The 21,744-nt window shown below is 46.1% G+C and overlaps 1 protein-coding gene across 1 annotated transcript in view; it reads right to left on the reverse strand.

The window, feature by feature from the left end:
• The window catches only part of LOC133343480 (collagen alpha-1(XVII) chain-like), a 48,129-nt gene that overhangs the window by 4,027 nt on the left and 22,358 nt on the right, over positions 1-21,744 (reverse strand). The window contains 32 exon segments of the mRNA XM_061553131.1: positions 235-279; positions 609-644; positions 781-870; positions 1,072-1,158; positions 2,137-2,214; positions 3,154-3,213; positions 3,384-3,524; positions 3,936-3,977; positions 4,143-4,187; positions 4,783-4,851; positions 6,171-6,275; positions 6,592-6,642; positions 7,171-7,230; positions 8,276-8,362; positions 8,904-8,996; positions 9,124-9,159; positions 9,731-9,811; positions 10,712-10,747; positions 10,859-10,912; positions 11,028-11,054; positions 11,307-11,369; positions 11,593-11,628; positions 13,584-13,646; positions 14,603-14,638; positions 17,130-17,165; positions 18,156-18,209; positions 18,962-18,997; positions 19,105-19,167; positions 19,873-19,977; positions 21,049-21,120; positions 21,240-21,284; positions 21,409-21,471. Coding sequence (XP_061409115.1) covers positions 235-279; positions 609-644; positions 781-870; positions 1,072-1,158; positions 2,137-2,214; positions 3,154-3,213; positions 3,384-3,524; positions 3,936-3,977; positions 4,143-4,187; positions 4,783-4,851; positions 6,171-6,275; positions 6,592-6,642; positions 7,171-7,230; positions 8,276-8,362; positions 8,904-8,996; positions 9,124-9,159; positions 9,731-9,811; positions 10,712-10,747; positions 10,859-10,912; positions 11,028-11,054; positions 11,307-11,369; positions 11,593-11,628; positions 13,584-13,646; positions 14,603-14,638; positions 17,130-17,165; positions 18,156-18,209; positions 18,962-18,997; positions 19,105-19,167; positions 19,873-19,977; positions 21,049-21,120; positions 21,240-21,284; positions 21,409-21,471 — 1,995 coding nt within the window.

Genomic DNA, 21,744 nt, shown 5'->3' on the forward strand with positions numbered 1-21,744 from the left:
GATTAGGCATGTTATGTTTACGTGACACACTTTTACTGATTGTGTCAGGTGGTGGCGTGTTTAACGACATTTACGCGATAAAACCCACAAAACCTCCATTGTGGATAACACAGATGAATTAGGGTGAAAGGGAGGGTTTGCAAGATTCGAAAAGCACAACTCGCACTGCTGTTGATGAATATTAAGGATGGAGACGTACAGAACCCTGTGCAAGTCATCTCAATAAATAATCACCTCTGTCTCCTTTGGGTCCTGCAGGTCCCTCTTGACCAGTTGCCCCTAGACAAGAAATTGAAGGTTTTGAAAAAAAAACTTACGTCCCAAATACATTTTTTCAACCAGAAAAGATTTGTTTTGCCTCTAAACAGGACAAAATTGGTCCAAATTTCACGTGTATTAACATGCTGCGATGAACGTCGATCTCGATGTCCCAATAGGGAAAGAGACAAAAACTTAACTTGACGTGGTATGCACAACACATTAATTTCATTTCATGAGAACTTCGGCGAGCCCATTGTCGGTTAAAACATCCAACAGTAAGGCCAGAGATTCACTTATTGACCAGTGAGAGTGCTCTAAGTGCACATAAGCGTTGCTGGTTCACGTACCGGGAACTCCTGCTGCACCTGGAATGCCCGGCTCCCCTGCATGGACAAGAGGCCATCTTAGTCACACACTCTCAGAAAACCTTAAAGGGCACTGTAAACATTTAAAACTTCACATTCCACTCTGGAAGTGGCGGCGGCGCATGGATGGACACGAGAAGCCGGGCCGCCGTACCTTTCTGTCCCTTCATGCCAAAACCGCCGTCTTCTGAGCCCTTGCCAGGTTGTCCAGGTGGCCCAGGAGGCCCCACAAACCTCGCAAAGGCTGGATTTTTGTTGGGGGGCGGGCGGGCAGGGGGTGGGGGATCGTTAGAATGTTTTAATATACAACTTTGGCTGTGCACAAATTTTAATGAAGTATTATGAAGTGTCAACCTAAGCATATACAGATAAATACTTTCGATGAGATTGATGCTTTGCAAATGTTGATACCCCACCCCCCTCCCCCGTTTTCTATTTCACCCACCTCCGATAGGGAGGGTGGAACCAGGTACACCTGGAGACCCTGCAGGGCCAGGGAGCCCTGGAGCACCCAATGGTCCTGGAGGCCCTCCTGAAGAAATATAACCAAATTCATATTCTTTGGGTGTTTCGGTAAAGTCACATAGATAGGTTCAAAGAAAATAACAAAAAACTATGACGTTTCGATCGCAACACGAGCGTTCGTCATCAGGACTTTACCGAAAAACCCAAAGAATATGAAACCAAGTGTTGTTACAACACTTGGTCATCATGATCATCAGCCATGGTCAATCCACTGCTGGATAAAGGCTTCACCCTTGGCCGTCGCCGTCTCTCGTGAGTCCTGCGTCGTTTCAATCCACGCAGCACCCACACACGAGCGTATTTCATCGCTCCGTATCTGCAGCGGGGCAACTTCTCCGGAGTGTTTCCTATCTTTGGCTGTCGCACTGTTGTTCGTGCCGATCGTAGGCCATCACCCCTTCTCGCTATGACGTGTCCTGCCCAAACCCACTTTGCTTACCAATCAAAAATATATCTGGCTAATAAAGAGATGTATTACCATACATCTCTTCACGCATCTTTGTGCATTTTTCAGTTTGTTCCATTTTATTTGTGAATGGACGTTGATTAATTATCCATGCCATAGCAGGTAGTGTGACAGGTAATGAAGGTAAAGGGGCAGCCCTGCAATTGCTTGGTCTTCCACGTCGACAAAACGTGTTGGAAGAGGTGGCCGTACCCACACTTTACCCCACCACACGTGACCTGCCCATCGATTAACTGTGGTGCACCCATTTACATTGCAGGCTGGACAGAGGCGGAGTGGGGAGAGGTGAGGGGTTGATTTAAAAAAAAAACTTTCATTGCTTCAACTGCCACACCAAAGTATGGAATTGAACCGGCGTGCCAACCATTACACCACGGCGGCTCCACGTGACAGGTAACATGCAATGAAATCGAATCTATAATCTGCTTTGTTCTTGCGCGGGTTGATAGTCTTAACGACTCGAGTTTAGGCGTACGCATACTGAGTGGAGAGTGCGTGTGTTGACACACACACACATACCTGCTGGTCCCGGTGCGCCAGGAGGTCCTGGTGGCCCAGGAATTCCCACAACACCGCCACCACGCCCTGGTCCATTCTCTGCGCGAGACAAAACGTTTCGCGACATCGGCACACTGCAAATAAATACATGCCCGAATATCGGATGTAACTCTCCCTCCGAAAATCACCGCTTCGTTTACACCGCATCCCTCACTCAGCCATGACCAACCAACCGACTGATGCATTTCCGCAGTCTCGTTCCATCCGTCTATAACTCCATTCCCCCCATACTTGCATACGAAGCATTCGGTCTTCATCCACAATCAAAGAGTGTCTAAAACCGCACACCGGTTTCCACGGAGATCAACCAGTTGGGCCCGAGCTGGGCCACCGCACCTCCAGGTCGCGCTCGAATTTAATCACCCTTTTACAGAATCATGTGTGTTATGAATAGTCTGTTACTGTCCAAAATGGACGGTGATCGTATTATTAGGGATGAACCCCATCTCGTTTCTCTAAAACTGCTTTTTGTGTTTAATTTGTTGTCCTTCCCTCACACCTCGGATTAGCACGGTCGGCTATGTACAGTGTGATAGAAGTTCAACATACATAAGATGTTGAGGTTGTGCACTCAACAGTTGGATTGGTGGCAGAAAGTAGGAGGATTAAAAGAGAAAAAGATAGGCCGACAAGGGGCGATCGCCATGACAAGAGTGAGGAACGAGTGGAAGAAGTTTGCCCGGTCTCATCGTCAGCCGCAACTGCCAGAAGGGAAGTGCAAGAGGGACAGGAATCTTTGATCTGAGCTTTTAATTCTACTCTGCAGGCTTTCGTTGTTGTATAGCTCTTACATTGGGAATTCCATTCAATTCCCGAAGAAGCTCCCACAGCACGTGGAACAAAACGTTGGGCCATCACGCCGAACATGATGCGGTCAAACCTCGAAAACAAATCCCAGAGCGATGCCAAACTTTTAATCGTTAAAATTTTCCATCGCGTGCATTTGACACGCAGGCGAAACAGCAGTCGCTGACTCACGGGCACCAGGCCGCCCTGGGATTCCTGGAGCTCCGGGCACGCCGGGATCTCCGCTTTCGCCTGGAAGATGAAATCGACAAAAAAAATGTGTGAGCTCGCCTTCGAAGGTCATAAAGACACACTTTCAAAAAGGATCATTAAACAAAAAAAACTCCCATAGGTGCCGGCGATCTGCAGAATCTTGTGGAATTATGGCGGGATGGTAGATCTTTGAGTGGCGGGAGCCTTGCCTTTCTCGCCCGGTGTTCCAGGGCTCCCAGGTGGGCCCATAGGGCCGGGTTCGCCAGGTTGGCCAGTGGCGCCGTATTCCCCGGGTGGGCCGGGATCTCCTGGGTAGCCTGGCTGACCAGGAGACCCAGGTGGGCCTGGCTCTGTGGGGTTGTGTAAAGGAGAAAACCAGAAAAGAGAATGAAAATTACTGCGTGCACTGTATTCTCCAGATTATAAGAAGTACTCTTTCCCCTGTAATTTAAAGCAAATGTTGGGGGGGGGTGTCTTATAACCTGGAGAATACATTGCCTTCCAGAAGACGTGCTTTCATTTAGTTTATCAGAATAATTTTTTTCACAATATGGTTCTCAATATAAATACATCACCGCACAGAGGAAAGAAGACCATCACCAGAAGACGGCTCTCCACCATACAGTGCTCTCCCAATTATAAAGCACAAAATTACCGCAAAGTGTATGGTGCATTTTACTTTCTGGAGCACCTCATAATGTCAAGAACGTGGTGAGTATTAAAATATTGAGTATTCAGGAAGCAAAAGGTGATGTTCTCACCTCGGCTTGGTTCTCCTGGCTGGCCTGGATATCCAGTGTCACCTGAAATCACAAAAACCCATCAACAGTTGTGAGCAACGGAAATCCTTCATCAATTGCGGTGATGCAGAGAATTTCAGAATGCTCCGATGGCTCGACAGCCGAGGTGCTGTGACTGCGGGACGTTTATGGGATAAGTGCAATGCAAATACAAAATTATTCACTCACCAACATCTCCTTTTTGCCCAGGTGGACCCAATGGCCCATCCAGTCCTGAAGAATTAAGAGACAATTTAGGCTTGTGGTTTTATTTTCCTCCACTCCCACTCCACACTCCCACATATTTTTTGCAAACTGTGGACTTATTGTGTCGTGAATTAGTTTCAGCCGGACACGGAGAGATTAACATATTTTGTTTATACAATCATGTCAGCGTTGTGTGGACAATCATGAAGAAGAGGCATGTAACGACCCCCTTCACGGTTTGCTGAATCATTATGACCTGAGGTTAGGATTCAATTCCACGTGGGACTCATCTACACGTACTCATCAGTCCCTGCTTTGCATAGCTTCTGAAATAAGAGATAATTGGGCTACAAGGTTGCCAAACTGCTCCAAGCCGGGTAGCAGAGTCTCTCTGTCTATCCAGTTTGTTTTTTGTTTCACGTGACCAAAGATGATGCTGACAACGGCATCGCGACTTTCGCGTGTGACTGTGGCTGCGAAGAGTAAATTGCACGAGCGGCAGTCTTTCTGCAGCTGCAGCCACAGTCGAGTTTTTGGTGCAAGACGGTGCTGACTCGTGTCCTCATCAGGTCAGGCCACGTGGCGAATCGCGGTGGTGATGTCTCCGTGCCAACCTGCCCACCTGGTGGTCCAGCAAAGCCTGGGATTCCGGGTGGACCGGGCTCTCCTGGTTGCCCTTGACCCGCGTTACCTGTGCACACAATCGCACGGTTCGCACTTTACACGACCCCCAGCGACAGCGAGCACGCCAAGGGAATGCGCGACAAAATCCTTTTCTTTATTCTGTCAAAGTTGCCTAGCACAGGGCTAGAGGTTAAAAAATTCCAAGCAGCCAGCAACAGACGGCACGACTAAAATAGACAATGGCTGAGAGTGTAAATGTGTCAAACAGCAGGAGGGTAGAAGCGGAAAGAGAAGTGTTGGGACCTGCAGTGCGCTGGCAGAGCACAGTGGCGAGGAGATGAATCAGTCAGTCTGGTGAACGGGGTCCTCACGTCAGCCATACAAAGAAGAAGAAGACCGAGTCCTCAACATAGGTGGAGGAATCAACGATTGAAGTTCACGGGAACAGTAACCACTGTAGTCGTAGTCGTCGTGTTAGAAGAATAAGATGAAGATGACCGATTGCAAGTGAGCGAGTTACTGCAGTGAGTTAGTGAGCGGTTGGTTCATCAATAAAAAAATCTGTAGGCTGCTTGAGCAGAATGGCTGTTACGACCATGCCGTCCTTGTTATAGTTTTTGTAGCCATTTATGGCGGGGGGGGGGGGGGGGATTCTTTAGGTTAGCTTCGCTTACATCGCGGCAAGAGCTCCTGTGTTGTAAAAAAAAAAGTCATCTTTCAAATGAACTTTGAATGTCTCAAATGCTCGTCAATGATTTCAGCTGAAATGCTAAGGCATTCCAAAGGCTTGTAAATGCCATACCTAGGTAACTCGATGCCAAAGTGACTATTGATGCTGGGAATCTCAAACAGCATCTGGTCCTGAGACCGAAGAGGACTGGGCAGGTCGAACCCTGTAGTAAATATTTCACAAAGGTAGCCAGGGGTGACCCCGTGGCAAACCAGGAATGCTAACACCAACAACTTTAATTGAACTCGGTGTCGCTGCCCCAAAACGTAACGCCACCTTCTAACACCGACGCGGCTACGAATTGCGACAAAGCCCTCATGATGGACCGGACTGTGTGTTGCACCTTCACCGTGGTGCTTTGCTTCATACGACGACAAACATGCAAAATGCGGGCACAATTTTGAAAGTGCATGCCCAGTTTGTATGTGTGTATGTTGAACTTCTTTCGCACCGTACGTAGCCAACTGTGCTCATCGGAGGTTAGAGGTCCACGGCATGACAGCAGTTTACTCGCAGTGCCTTTAGCAATCGTTGTGAGTGTGAGCAAGAAGGTATTTTATGATTTTTATATTTTGTTGATATTCTAGTGTTGCCACGAACAAACTCGTAGGAACGATAGTGACGCCCGGCGCTGCTGTGGGAGATGCGGGACTGACCAGGATTGCCGACTGAACCTGGGAGACCGGGCAGCCCCTGCTCCCCAGGTTTCCCGTCATTTCCTGGAGGCCCCATCGGCCCTGGTGGTCCAGTGACATAGTCGCCTAACGGGCAGGAGAACACTCTGGTTGTAATTCACTCGCGATTAGTATTATCATCAGCCACGAGCAGTCCACTGTTGAAGGCCTTCCCATATCACAATCAACACGAGCTCGATTCATAGCTCCATCTCTGCTCTGGATTGTCCTATCGAGCAGTCTCGCGTGCGCGATTGGGCTCCGTGCGTCTTTAGCTAAGGGAATTAATCGGTAAACAAATGCATGCTGACGAGGCTGATCTCGCGCAGCCCAAATTGCGTTAGTTTTTTCTTTAAATGTTCAAATTCGCTGATGAGGCAGCATGAGAGTGGTTCAAGCTTACCCTTCGGTCCAGGTGGTCCTGTCAATCCGGGAGGGCCAATTGAGCCCGCACCTGAAGGTGATAAAAAGGTACACGTCGGGTTTTTATGAACGCGGTCAACCCTTCGTTCACCAGGGGAACCAGGACCAAAAGACAAGGTTGGTCCCCATGCAGTTTGCATTTTACCCAGGATAGCCCGTGATAGTCCACATTAAACAAAACATAGATAATGCCAAAAAAATAAGCATGGTTCACCTACGTGCAACGGGGGTGAAGATGTAGGATGCGTCGTCTGTGTTTATCGCTTCTTAAAAGTGATCGGTTTACTCGCCCGAGTGTACGCCGTCCCCCGTGGGAATGTTCGCAAACAATGACCCCTCGACAAAGCGACGAGCAGCTGATAATAGAAGCGACCGCGCGTAAATGTTTCTTATGATACAAGCGCGGGTTCATCCTCACCCCCGGAATAATCTGGCCACAGGATAATGGAGAGTTAACTACGCAATGTGTTGTGCTGTTTGGTATCTTAGGCCTACGCGAGAATGATTTCAAGAGTGATTTTATTTTATTGCCAAGCAGCGCAACAAAATCAAGTGTCACCTGGAGGACCTGGGGGGCCCGGAGGCCCTGGTAATCCGCGTGGCCCCTGAACATCTGATCCTGCAACACAGCGAAGCGTCACACAACGTCCCTCCGAAGTGGCTGAAAGAATTATGGAAGTAACGATTCATTCCCTCTTCTTGGTTCTTTCGGTAAAGTCACGTAGAAGGGAAGTAATAAAATAATAAATAAAACATAATAAATAATTCTCACGACGTTTTGGCCACAACGCAAGCAGCCGTCCTCAGGCGAAGAATGAAACACCACCATTCTTCACCTGAGGACGGCTGCTTGCGTTGTGGCCGAAACGTCGTGAGAATTATTTTATTATGTTTTATTTTTATTATTGTATTACTTCCCTTCTACGTGACTTTACCGAAAGAACCAAGAAGATGAATCCCTGCAGTCACGAAAGCTTTAAATCGAGATTCATTCCCTCTGCAGAACAATTAACTGGTTGGTGGTTACAGATCATACACTCGTGTGGTATGAATCTGTACGGTGTACAGGGTGGTCCAGATGTCTTGTTTCCCCCATTTAATTGTCTAAAACTTCATATTTTTAAGTAAGGCTTATGTAAGACAGAAATGAATATACAATAGAAAAAAAAGTTAGGGGTCAATTAATTGGGGATCACAAGACATCCGGACCATGCTCTACAGTGGCAAAACCATACACACGAATCGAAACAAAATTATTCTCACGCGCACGATTCGACGCGTCAATCATGAGCGCAATCATAATTTTTTTCTCCGCGTGTCCCCAACCCCTCCGCCCCCCACCAATGTTACACCGACAGTGCCGTCGGCATGACGGCACTAGACGAATACTCCCACGATGAACTTGAGCAGCGCATCGCCCCCCCCCCCCCCCCCCGTGTGTGTGTGTGTCAGAGACCGGTTTGCACAGGGAGAATGTCACACGGCGGAGGACTTTCCCACCGTCACATCCCTCCTGCAAACAGCGGCTGCAACTGCATCGTCCGTGCAATGCGTGCACCACGCCAAGGGTGGAGCAACGCCTCGCGGCGACCAAACAAGATGACTCGCAGTGCACGGGAGGAGAGCGGTCAAATGTTTTGAATGCAGTGCATGACAGGTGTCACCTGAGCCCGATAACCCATCTCTGCCTTTAGGCCCAGGAGGCCCGGGGGGTCCGGGAAGTCCCGGGGGTCCCGGGATGCCTTGCACCTCTGTGGGATCGAGGAACATCTCCATTGGCTGCACACAAGCGGGTGAAAATATTTCTGTGCGTGGCTGTAACGTTATATATGCCGAATAGAGGAATTCTCGCGAACCGTGGGGGCGCCACAAATTTTAGGCATTCGCAGATAAGAGGAGTGCGGATTTGTGGAGTTTCACTGTAATTTTCACGACAAATTTCTGGATTAAATCATAATCATGATGGACAGTAAGAAACGTTTTAGAACTAATGTCCAAAAGCAAGAGGGCGCAACGTTTCCGCGAGCAGAGCACGTGATGAACCAACACACCCAACCGGTTCAGTGATCGAGTCGGATCACGTGCTCCGATAGCAATGACCCTATGCACCCTCTTGCAAGGTGATCAGAAGGTTTCGAGAAAGGGCTAGGCCACCACATCAACTCTTAGCCACATTGCCGCCTATGTAGCTGCCTTGGGTTTCTGATCCCACAAAGCCAGTTACGGACGTCGGACAGTATGCCGATTGCGCAGTGCAAGTCGTAGGCATGCGAGGGCGACTTCAATCTTCACCATCGGTCGCTCTGGCTCGTCCAGGCGGGCCCCTGTCCCCTGGCTCTCCCTGGTCTCCCTTGGGTCCTCGGTCTCCTCTCTCTCCCTTCTCTCCTGCAGGGATGCAGTTCAAGTCAGGTCAAAGCGGAGAGCGAAGCTATTTGGGGTCGACTGCAGAGGAACGTACGAATGTGTGTACTTTGCAAATCCAGCGAGGTTGATTGCGGAAGTTCCTTCCTACCTGGGATGCCTGCACTTCCTGAAGGTCCCAAAATGCCTGTGGGGGAAAGGAAAAGAGAAACACTGAAATACGAAACTCATTCACTGGGTGTCCAATAATACAAAAGAGAAAAAACAGAGATTATTTGATTCCAAATGAGTTTGTACAAGTTCAGCAACTTATCGTTTTTGTGGATCTTCAACAGCCACTACTCGCGTAATTGTACTGTGCAGTGTGCATTGTATATGCGGTTGTGCCCTAATCATACTAACTGTGTAACGAGATGTAATCCGATCGCGTGTAAATTATTTAACTTAAAAACATAAACTTGTCCTAAACCCATTTATTCAACAAAATATATTCAACGATGTATACATTTAAATCCTGTTTGCGAGTAGGATATGTTTATGAAAGTGTGCATGAATATTTATCAACCATACAGACTTTTCCCCCCTCCCTCTCATCGAATCGACAGCATTTGTTCCAACAAACACGTTCATTGGAAAGACAGGCACCCAGACGTAAAACTGAACGCCCTAATCAGGTGCGTGTAAGTGACAAGATTTTAACAATATATACGCAATATCAACAGCGGATATAGAAATATATGAAGGCATAACGACGGCACCTGGAACTCCCTGAACTCCGGGTTGGCCAGGGGGGCCAGGGGCACCAGGGGGGCCGGGGACAGCAAAGCTCTGCGAGCCGTCTGCACAAAAAAGGGTTACGTCAACCATCACCACGGATGAATGAATAAATGAATTATTTAATGAATTGGTAAAGGAATTAGTGAATGCAATGATGAAGTCATGAACGAATTGACGAATTTATTAATTAATCGACGAATTAATGGATGAATGAATTGATGAATGAATGAATTATTTAATGAATTGGTAAAGGAATTAGTGAATGCAGTGATGAATTCATGAACGAATTGACGAATTTATTAATTAATCGACGAATGAATGGATGAATGAATGAATTATTTAATGAATTGGTGAAGGAATTAGTGAATGAAGTGATGAATTCATGAAAGAATTGACGAATTAATTAATAATCGACTAATGAATGGATGAATGAATTGATGAATGAATGCAGAATCACGGTGGCTTTTTTTTACTCTCATGGTTTTCAAAACCCATTAAACCTCGAGCTCTGCCGGTTTAAAAAAAAAACACCCAGAATAGTGCCCGGCCGTGCCAGAGCTTGGGAGCTTGGCAGGTTGGAGCCTGGACAGTTGCTTGGATGTGTGACCACCATGGACATAACAGGTTGTTGCTGTCGGCTGCTGCGGAATAACATTGCTGGCAGCAGAGGGCAGTGCAATACAATTTACTGTTAAACTGTACTTCTATGCTCCAGTGTGTATGCTCTCCACCTTCAACCGGCACTGACAGGCAGAGTGAAGAATGGTTTAATACCCACCCACAATCCGCATGGCATAAGGAGGCCCCTCATCCAGCAGTGGAATGACAAAAGGGTTGCACGTGCTAATGCAGCCGTAACTTGAAATTCTGACTGTGCAATAATATTAGCCGAGTAAAGAGATAACAACACATTTCATGGTATAACAAAAAAAGTTCAGTGATAAATTGTGAAATCTACGTACCGAAATTCAAAATCTTTCCAGGATTGCCAGTTTCTCCTGTGACACAAAGCACAAATTAGATGGAAGTTAAAAAATATATAATTCTCCTCCTGCCGGGCATCGCCATTGACGTTTTGTTTATTAGCTGCTGGTTTGTGTTGTGTTCACCTTTAGAGCCTGCTTCTCCAGGGATTCCTGGTTTCCCTGGCTCTCCAGGAGTACCTGCAAAGGTATTGAGTGGAAAGGAATGGAGGTAATGAGCCACCATGAAAGTGTGTATGATAATAATAATAATGTAGCAAATTAAAAGGATTTATTTTCAATGTCAAAACAGTACCTGCTTGCCCGGGTGGTCCTTGTGGGCCTGAAGAGACACATAGGGTAACGATTTAGAACTGCCAGTTGTGGAAATTGATGAAATCATGGCTGCTTCAGACACGTTTGTTTCAAAGATTCCCTCTTTGGCCTCCAATATATCGAATGAAATTAATGCTTTACGAAGGCACGTTACATGTTACAAGTCACGAGCGAGAGTAAAACTACAGTATTTAGCGTTGTCGTACAAGATCCAATATCTCAAACAGGGCAACGAGCAAGGGTTGTCGGAACTCCTTACCTTGAGCGCCTTGGTTTCCTTGAGGTCCCCTCGGCCCAGGAAGTCCAACAAGCCCTGGCTCGCCTACATAATAGGCACACATGTCATGAATGCCTTTGAGATAGAGTTTCGACTGCAAGTTGAAATTATATACACACACATACACACTCATGACCGCAGTATCGTGCATTTGGGCAAGCTCTAACTTGGCGAATTAGGGACGAATGTGACATCTAAAATATTTTGCTCTGAGAGACAGGACATCATCCTGATTTCCACAGATGGCGAGGCACCAATGGCGTCATACCTCTGGATCCTGGCCGCCCCTCAGCACCACCGTCACCTACACAAACGCAGTCAATACAAGCACATTCATAATGTTAACAATTTTTTAAAAGAAAAGCTAAAAAGTTTAATCATTATAGAGTCTATTCTTATGGAAACGGTTTAAAAACCAAACTTAAAATATTTCCACGGTGAACCCGGTGATGCAAATTTCTATTCAGCGTCATGAATAACATTCGTGACAAGTCATTTCAGAACCAGGTTTAAATGCACCCCCCCCCCCCCCCCCGTTCACTAACCCGCAATTACCACCTTGGTGAAGTGTGGTTAAGCAACCCCCGTGACGAAACCATTGCTGGGAAGCATTTAGCCGGCATTGGATTCAGAAATGGCTGCGTGTTATTACACCAGCACATGGGCAAAATAGGAAGGCAAAGATGACATTGCTTACATAAAAAGCCTACGTATTAAAATTACATTGCTTGTTTACAACAACGAATTACATGATCTAACCTGGTCCTTATTACAATGCTGCCTTGCTTGCTTAAGGACCTCTGGTATGTGCCTGAGGATAATTGGTCGTGTCTGTGTCCGTGTTGGTCATTGTTTTCATGTTTTTGCACGATATGGGGTAACCTTTGTTTAAGACCCAAGGTGTTGGCCCTGTCATGTAAGGCTGCCTTGCTGCACAGCTCATACCATGATCACTCTGTCTGCTACGGTTTCTCTATTGTTCTCTATGCGTAGCTTTGGTAGCCCCTTTATGGTGGGAATGTTGGGGTGCTCTGTGTTGGACTGTGCGTGTGGGTGTTTGGGGAGCGGTGGCACAGCGGTTAGTGCGCTCTGCTGCGGACCTAGCAACCTGAGTCGTGACGACTATCCGAACCGGTCCTGGGCCTCCCCTAGGTAGACTCAGCCTCAAATGAGTACTTGGTGTGGTGTAAAAATCAACACTGGGGAGACAAAGGCGGCCGGGCGTGGTGTTGGTCACCTTGCCCGCTGTGTGCCGTGCCGGCATTCATAGGTGCTCGCTAACAGGAATAGCCCTAACAGTCTCTTTAAGGCTGTATGGGGGATCTTTGTCTTGTGTGTAGATATCAAGACCTGAATTGAATCTATTCTGTAAAATTGCCAGGTGTGTAACAATGCTTTGTTCATCGACTACAATTGACTCGATTGCTTGTGATATGTGCTTGTGATACAAGTATTGATTATCTTAAACGTATGTGGATATACTGTACAGTAAAAGACACGCAGATGTTAAACACAATGGAGCGACCAAACCCCTACAAATGTACCTACGAAATGATACAAACGAGACGGTGAAATCGATATGAAAATGTATCGATTCCTCAATGGAGACGCGACCTCCCAAGTGTGACATCTCTGTTGAATCGCTGCAGAGGTGTGGATCATTGCACGCCTGAGTTGGTGCCAGCGCGTCTCCTCGATCAGTTTGCATCGTTTTTTCAACGGTTTTACCTAAACTTGACTCCTGTGTGTCGTGATCAAATCTTGTAATCAAAATTTAGTCTACTTCCCGTTGTCCAATCAATTCCACATGTTTCACACATACTCAGATCCGGTGACAATACATGCCTGTATCAAAATCGGCATCAATTAATCAATGAATTGGCTCCTTTAAAGCAAATCACATTTTGTATGGACGCCTCATTATTAATATATATTTGTGTGGGTCAAAAACGCAGCGGTCCATAAACTCTCGGTTCGCCTCGCCCAAGAAGCAGGCGCCACCTGTCTGTCTCAGGCGCCTCCGCTCCGTGTCAACGAGTTACGGGCACCCTCACTCAACACAAACAAAAGTTGTACATTGAAGATTAATTCATAAAAATGTACCAATTTATTCAAGTAAAAGCGTTGATGTGGGAGCAGGCGCCGCATCATAGACGTACTTCTCGGCCGTGAGTTAAACGAATATTGTGAATAAAACCGTTGTTTTTTAAAATATAAACTTTTTTTTAAGGAGTGTATTTGTTCTTTTGCGTCACGCACCTGCCACCCCCTTGACTCCGGGCTCCCCAGGGGTCCCGGCAGGACCTCGAGCACCCACTTCGCCTGCAGCACGGCAGCGCATGCCGATGATTACGATTACGATGACGACGGCGTCGTTGTTGTGTGTGTTTTTTTACAGCGGAACGCAACAATTGAGGCTCGCTTGGCAACCATTCATAAAAAAACAAGTATTTGTTCGCGACTAAAATTTCATCACAAAGTTACTGGGAGAAGGGGGGGGGGGATGCTGAGTGCTGTCGTAAACGGACAACAGAGTGGGCCATTATGTTCCACAAACTACATTCCGAATCGCCCGTAAATTACTATAATAATATTAATGTTTGCATGGCTACTTAGATCTTCATCTCTAAAGAGCCCCCACCTGGTTTCAGGTTCAAAGGAGGTTGTAAAGTTTAAATATTTGGGAATATTAATGATTTATATGTGTGTGTACATTTATTTCTCCCCAGTCACCATCAGGTCATGAGATATAGTCCATCCAGAACTGCCACAGAGCATCATCACCCTCTGTGTTAGAGAACGGCCCGCAGAAGGTGATACCACAGAACTACTGCTAAGATACCTTCAAGTGACCTCTTAACCTCACGAGAGGTGGATGCGTTACTTCCACGTGTCCCGCTATAGAGATGTCTCATGGCAGCCGACCGACGTGTTTAAGCCTCAAAGCTGGAAATCAGGCCAATTAAATTAAAACCAAAAATTTAATAGGCACTTATTTTAGTTTATTAGGCTGATACCATCAACTCATTCCGCAGTTTAATTACGAATGGCTTATCAGATTTGAACCATGAGCAGTGCTGGCTTTGAGCCACCCAACAACCTTTACGACCAGAACATCTAAATTATAAAACTAAAATATTGATCCCTTCTATGGCAAGTTGGATCCTTATCTCAAAATGCTCCCACTTGTTTTTAAGTTTGGGAGTTATATTTGTGTTGTTAATATTTTGAACATTTTTTTAATGATTTCTGATGAATTCGTAATTATTGCAACTCACCGGCAGCACCTCTCTGTCCTCGTTCACCAGCCTCGCCTAGAAAAATGATTTTTGTTAAAAATTTATTAATTACGCATTCTCTAATTTTATACATAGGCTTTCACGATCGATGTTATGATTAATATCTTCTGATACTTACATTGTCTTTGTACCGTTCGCCTGTTGGCGTTCTCTAGTCTAACACTGGTGGTTAATGCAGACTTGATGCCTTGTAAAAGCTATCTATTTGGTGTTTGAACGTCTGAACACCTGCTGTTGTATTGCCAAAGGATAAAACATTTCATTACGATTTATAATAAATTGCTTTTGGGTTAACTGTAACCCCTCCACCAAATTAAAGTCACGTGATTTTTGTTTTTCTGCAAAAGATCTGAATGTTGAAAAGTAAGACTCTTTTGGGACAAATTCATACGACGCATCACTGGAGATGACATCTAGCATCATCATCATCGAGTGTTGACAAAAGCTGAGATCTCACGTGAAAGAGATTCCTCATCCGGGTTCTTAAGTAGGCGACATGACATCATCAGATCAGCCACGCAGGTGAATCAGTTTTAAAAAGTTGATTGGTTGTGATTGGCAGATTAACGTGATAGGGTGAATCAATTTAGCAATTGGTGAAAATAGCCTTTGCTTTGTTATGTTATGGTGTATTGTGTTAGTAATCAAACAGGATTAAAAAAATATACTATTGTGATTCTAATAAAGCGTTATTTGGTTAATAGGGATATTTTAATCAGCATTATGGCGATTAGCACGATGAGGAATTAGTGATACAGGTTGATTTAAGATATTGTTGGTGTTACATTATGACAATAAATAATCGATTGATTTAATCTAAATGGCTAGAATTTTTAATGTAATTATGTATTTAGTTGAGTGCTAATTTAACACTTATGCTGGATGTGATCTCCAGTGGAACTTATAACATCGTCAATAAATGTATTTGCCTTTCAGAATTCCTCCGGTTTTGCTGAAACACCAAATCAATTGGCATATATGCCAACGCGACAACTTGATATGATTAAGCTGTCGGGTGGTGGAGCATTGATAATGTAGTGACATCGCGGATGTCACCGTGTAATGCCGGCCCTAGACAGGCACGGCGTGCGATCTATTGACATCGCGGACACCCCGTACATGTGGGTGTAGTACCGGCCCTGGAGGGGCTGATGGATAGCGCTGAGTGGGACCACGCTCGGCGTGCAGTGCCGACCCCTACAGGATGGGGTGTGAGAGTGTCAGCCATGTAATGGGGTTACTATAGGCCGTGGCACTCTGGTTGACCCCCGGAGTACACGTGACTGGTAAAGTCTACACAGGGGCCCCCAAGTGGGGGGCTAGGGGTGGTCACGTGTCAGGGGGAGATCCTGCTAGAGGATTCGAGAAGGTGGTCGTGGCCAAATGGCGGAGCCAGCCACGACCAGTAAAGATATAAGCCGGGTCCCCAGAGGGACCGGGGTTCAGCGTTGCTGTTGTCATCTTCGAGATCTACGTTCGACGTTCGACAAGAGTCACCAACACGTGGCCCTGGACCCAAGCTGGGGTCCTGTCCGTTGTAGATACTCCCAGTGTATTTAGTGTCGTTAACCTGGTGGTCCACCACCATACGGTGTTATCTGGTGAAGGGGCAGTTACCCCTTTGTGTTGGTATCAATAAATGTATTGCCTCCAAAGAGTACGTCTGCGACTCAGTTGAACTCACTAAAAAAGTAACCCTCGATATACTAATTATGAATTATGCATTATCGCTGCAATGCTTGGGACAGGACACATTGCTATGTGGGATACTGGTCAGTGGTCGCGACTGATTACAGTGGCAGCTGAAGGATTCAACAAATATTTGAGGATGACCACCACGGAGGTGAAACGAGGAGATCGGTTCGTGTGGATGAGCGATATTTATTTATTTCATCGTGAGGCTGTGAAGGGCAGCGACACACTTCTGGAGGCCTTTGATCCAGTCGTGGATAGAGCTTTGCCGACGATGATTATGTCACGCTACAAATACAAAGATCCCCCGTATAGCCTTAACCAGACTGTTGGGGCAAGTGCTGTTAGCGAGCACCTATGAAGGCCGGCACGGCACATGAGGGGGTGGGGTCGCCAACACCACGCCCAGCCGCCTTTGTCTCCCCAGTGGCGATGTTTACCACACACCGCACCAGGTACTCATTTGAGGCTGAGTCGACCCAGGGGACGCCCAGGACCGATTCAGATAATCGTCACCGGTGTTGGCCGTGAGCGGGAATCGAACTCGGGTTCCTGGGTTAGTCGTGAATCTCGCTCACCGCGACTCTACCGCTCCCCACCAATACATACAGGACATGCATTCCACATTTTACCCCAAGATATTGTACCGTTACGTATTGTATAAATATCCATCAATTATCTACGTATCTATATAGACACACACACACACACTGATACTGTATTGAATATGGTGTGTTCCTCAATGGCAGAAATCTCGATTGAAATCCCGTAAGCCTGCAGTAGTTCAGTACGAGCACGAACGTTACCTCCTTACCTTTAACTCCAGGAGCTCCGTCAATGCCCTTATCACCTGTGCACACACACAGAGAGAAGCAGTGGGCATTCAATTCTCAATTATACGGGCTAATGGGGAGTGAGAGGCATGGCCCAGATCAAACAAACACGCGCGGATAATGCAAAATATATGCAAAGTATGCTATAAGAAAGTGTGTATTGTTGTCCTATGTAGAATGGAGGAGAATGTGTAGAATTCAAAATCTGTTTTCATTTCGTCTCAAGAGATATTTGGTGCCCCAGTACATAATGTTGGCCGAGAGCCTCCATCACTTCCCATCTAAATATAAGTATAACCCGTAAAAAAAAGTTTTTCACTATAAATCCTTTATATGCGTGGCAGCTAGAGTCCTCTCGTCCTCTGGCTTGAGATGGCTGCCACCTATGGGTCACATGAGTGTCTGCCAGTATTAAGCAATTGGTAATTAAATATTTAAATTTTTTCCCTAAAAAGTGTAAAATTTTGGAAAAGAATTGTCACGAACATTAATTGTCTCGCACAACGAGTCTGTGTGAAAAATGTCAACTCGATTGGATCACGAGAAGTGGGTTAAAAAACGACCGAAAGATTTGCACGGTCGTAAGCAAGCAAGCAAGCACGCAAGCACGCAAGCAAGCAAGCAAACTTAATATAAAGGATTTTAAAAAAAGATAATCTCGTGTTTGGCGCCCCTCTCTGGTACAGTTGGACCCCTTCCCCCTCCATTCCTTGTTACAGATGGACCCCTTTCCCCCCACTCCCTGGAACAGGTGGACTCCTTTCCCCTCCTATCTTGTCAGGCTTGTCGCCATGCTTGTGGTCATGAGGGCACTGACTCGTAACGAGTGAGGGCCAGAAAATAATTAATTCGGTGCCTTTCCGTAAATATATACATGAAATCACAAGCACTCTGGATAATCTGCCCATGGACATTCGAGGGGTAGCTCTCGTTCCACACCAAGCGTTTGGCGATGATGTTTCGTCGTTCTGCTTTGTGCGTTAGGTGGCGGCAAAGTGGGACGATACCTTTCGCACCAGGGGTTCCTGCATCACCCTTGGAACCAGCCGTGCCGGGACTGCCTAAAATTAAAAGGCAGTGAATTAAGAGGTGGCCCTGAGTGGCTCACGGGCCAGCTGCCATCGTCACCGCACCGAGCCAGAAACACGGACAACATCGGGTCCCAATACGGGCATCGAGTAACGGCGGTTTGATTGATCTCAGCACATTCACCAATGACTGCTCAAACAAAAAGTTGACTCTTCACTTAGTTTGGCTTATAACAGTTATGAGAATCAAAACACGTTATTTTGATATGGCATACGATATTCTTTGTAGGGCACACATAACCAGATGTATCAGAGGCCAATTGAAGCGACTTTGGAAAACGTTGTGGCGTCGACTATGTGGGGCCTTTTTCGGACACTGGGTAGTACGCTGCTAGCTGCAAAGATTATGAATGTCTTCATCTCATAACTTGATGCGGATAATGCAGTGCGTAAAGAATAAAAATAATAATAGAGCAAAAGCTAATAAGGACAATAAAACATTGAACTTCGTCCTACGTGTTTGTAAGCAGTTAAAAAAAAAAATCTGAAATAGTTTCCAATAATACCTCTTGTTTATACAAAATGCAGGAAATTCTACATTGCTATGGAAGGTGCGATGTATTACTTATGACAACCACTGTTGACTCCCCACAGAGTGGGATTGGTTTTGATCAAATTCATGGGATAAAAGGGCTCCATCGACCCTTGACTAAGAGTCGAATTCTCAAGCTTCTCATTGCAGATAGAGTGGACAATGAGGTGTGTTTTCTCCATTGATTAATTACCTTGGAATCCAGGTGGTCCTTGAATGCCTTGCAAACCTTAAAAAAATGAATTATTAATCTGACAAAAAACCCAAAGGAAATACCAATTGTATAATGTGAAAGTGTTAATGGAGTTTGTATGTAATGCTAATGTTATTACAAACCTTTAGGACCAATAGAACCAGGCAGACCAGGGGACCCAGGGAGACCTGATTCTCCAAGGCCACCTGCATTAAACACCAGACAGTGGACAGAACCATAAGTTAAATTGGGCTGATTGAGATTGGGCTGATTGAGATGGAGAAATCGTCGACACTACACAAGTAACCACAGTAACAGGCTTTGCCCACTTTTTAATAGTTTGAACATCACACTCCTCAGTCGTAAAATTACTTGGTTCACTGATGGGGTCCATATTTGGAGGTATTTAGCACAAGACTTGACATAATTTAGAACTGAAGACTGACCCTGCCCTGTGAGTAAAACCATCAGCCACTGGAAATTAGGTTGTAATTTTAGCTTTCTAGACAATTGTAGGACGTTATTAAGACGAACATCGGCCAGTCAGCCACAATTGGCACCGGACATCTGAAATAAATTAATTGGCGCTTGCTTGGGGACGTCCTCTTGTAGCCCTTGCCAAGCAAGCCTGTATGCTTGCGGGCTCAGAAGGCATCCATCTCGTTGGCACACGACTGTGGCGAGCGGCGTTGTTTGATTGGTGGGGATACTGCTGGATGCTTTTAGATGCTACCCACGCGCCTCAGTCTTTGTTCAGCCTGCATGCGCATCTCACGGTGTTATCGCGGACTGTGCTTTATCTTATGTTATACATTATTTATCGTAACGCGATTTTTCTTCTGGAATGCAATTGCTACCACGTTATAGGAGAACAGATTGTACTTGTACATGTGACAATCCAGAATTCATACCTCGCTCTCCCTTCTCCCCGGCCCCGGGAGGCCCTGTTTCTCCGCGTGGGCCGGGCAGGCCCTCCCTGCCCCTTGGCCCGGCAGGCCCCTCAGTGCCTGGCTCCCCTACACACGGAGCGTCACCCCGCACCATTCACAGCACACAAGACGAGCAATACAACATTTTTAGTTTTTTATAAATACACACACACACGTTTTTTAAATACAATACAAGCAGGCACAGCAGTAGCGTGGCATGGTTGGCATGGGCCCCTGTGCGACAAATTAAATGGGACTCCCTTGTCCAATTGTCCCCCCCCTTCTTTGTAGGCCGGAGCCTGGGCCTCTTCGGCAACGTGGGCCTCCGGGTGCGGTTGCACGGCCTGCACACTCAGTGGCTACGCCACTCGGGCAGGGCTGCCTGGGAAACACTGCCGGTGACGCAGTGCGTCCAGATGCCTCTGGCTGCATTGAGTGCTGCTGTGAATGAAAGTGAATGGACGCACGGGCGTATCAACGAAACGCTATTGTAAGTGGGAAAGCTTGGAAGGCTTGCCATTGCTTGAAAAGTTATAATGTGACTTTTGGTTGGCATGTAATTTAGGACTGGATTTACGGTCCATACAGCAAAGCAGAGTATGTCTCCGCATGTTTTAAAGTATTTGTTGTAAGGTTTCCCTTGACATTTCAGGTATACTATTTCATGAAACAAACAATTGTGTTTTTGCCCCTTGGCGAAGCTTTCATCATGTGAATGGCAACTGAGGATCCTCCGTTTCATGTTTCGAATCTAGAAGACAGGTAATGCTTTTTTATTTCAGGCTTTCAGAGATATGTTAACAAAGTGCAGAGATATAATGTGGCTTTGTTGCCAAATAACACTTTCAAGACATTTTCTTCCATTATTCTAACCAAAGGTGATGTATTTACTTACAGTAGCTGTCTGTGAGGCATGACACGTTTGGAAGGGAAAACCTCTAGTTACTAATAAGCAGGTCAAGTCACGAGAACAACTGATGAAATGTGGACAAAGTTAGCGAGAGGGAGTGGATACCGAGAGAAGGCAAATCGCGCAGAGGAAGAAAGCAGAAGAGATGTTGAACTTAAATATAATAATTTGGAGAAAGGAATGGAAATTATAGGCTGACAACAACAGGCTTTTCTAATAATACTCAAAACACAAAGCAATAATCAAACCTTGGCTTCCTTTAATTCCCTTCGGTCCCTCTGGCCCGGGTGGTCCAGCCATTCCTTGTAAACCAGGCTGACCTGGGAACATACAACACAGCTGTTGCTTGCACGCTATGGAAGAGTGTGTCACTTGAATACTGCTGGTTTGGGCTGAACGTGCCTTGCACAATGAGGGTGTTTGTGGTAGAAGTATTCACCCTTGGGGCCTGGCAGACCGACTTCTCCCTGCACTCCGGGATCCCCTGTGCGAAAACAAAGTCTTAGTAAGAAAGCGGTCATGCAAATCTGTAACGGTATTAATTACATTTTCTTTTTTTTAAATCCTGAGCCGACAATTTCACAAAGTGACTTAAGTGCAACAAGCACCTCTGATGCCAGGGAAGCCGACCGTGCCCTCTGCACCTCGATCGCCTGAGTCTCCCTTTGAACCTGTAAGGAATATATTCACAGTGTAAACTAAAATAAACGTTTTTATTTCACCAAGTAAGGCCCACTGAGCTATATAGCTCTTTTTCAGAAGCGACCTGGGCCACAAATAATCGCTCAACGAAGTGGATTATCACGTGAAAATGGAGAGCAGCGTGTTGATTTTAAATGTAGAGAGAAAAACCGGAAATCGAACCCATGACCTCCTGTATGCCAGGTGAGGTAGTTAACATCTCGCCACCGTCGCGCCCCCGTGTCAAGCTCAGGGTCAAGAGG

This window comes from Lethenteron reissneri, chromosome 17, assembly GCF_015708825.2.
Source record: "Lethenteron reissneri isolate LAM-NWPU_2019-01 chromosome 17, ASM1570882v1, whole genome shotgun sequence".
NCBI classification, from domain to species: Eukaryota; Metazoa; Chordata; class Hyperoartia; order Petromyzontiformes; family Petromyzontidae; genus Lethenteron; species Lethenteron reissneri.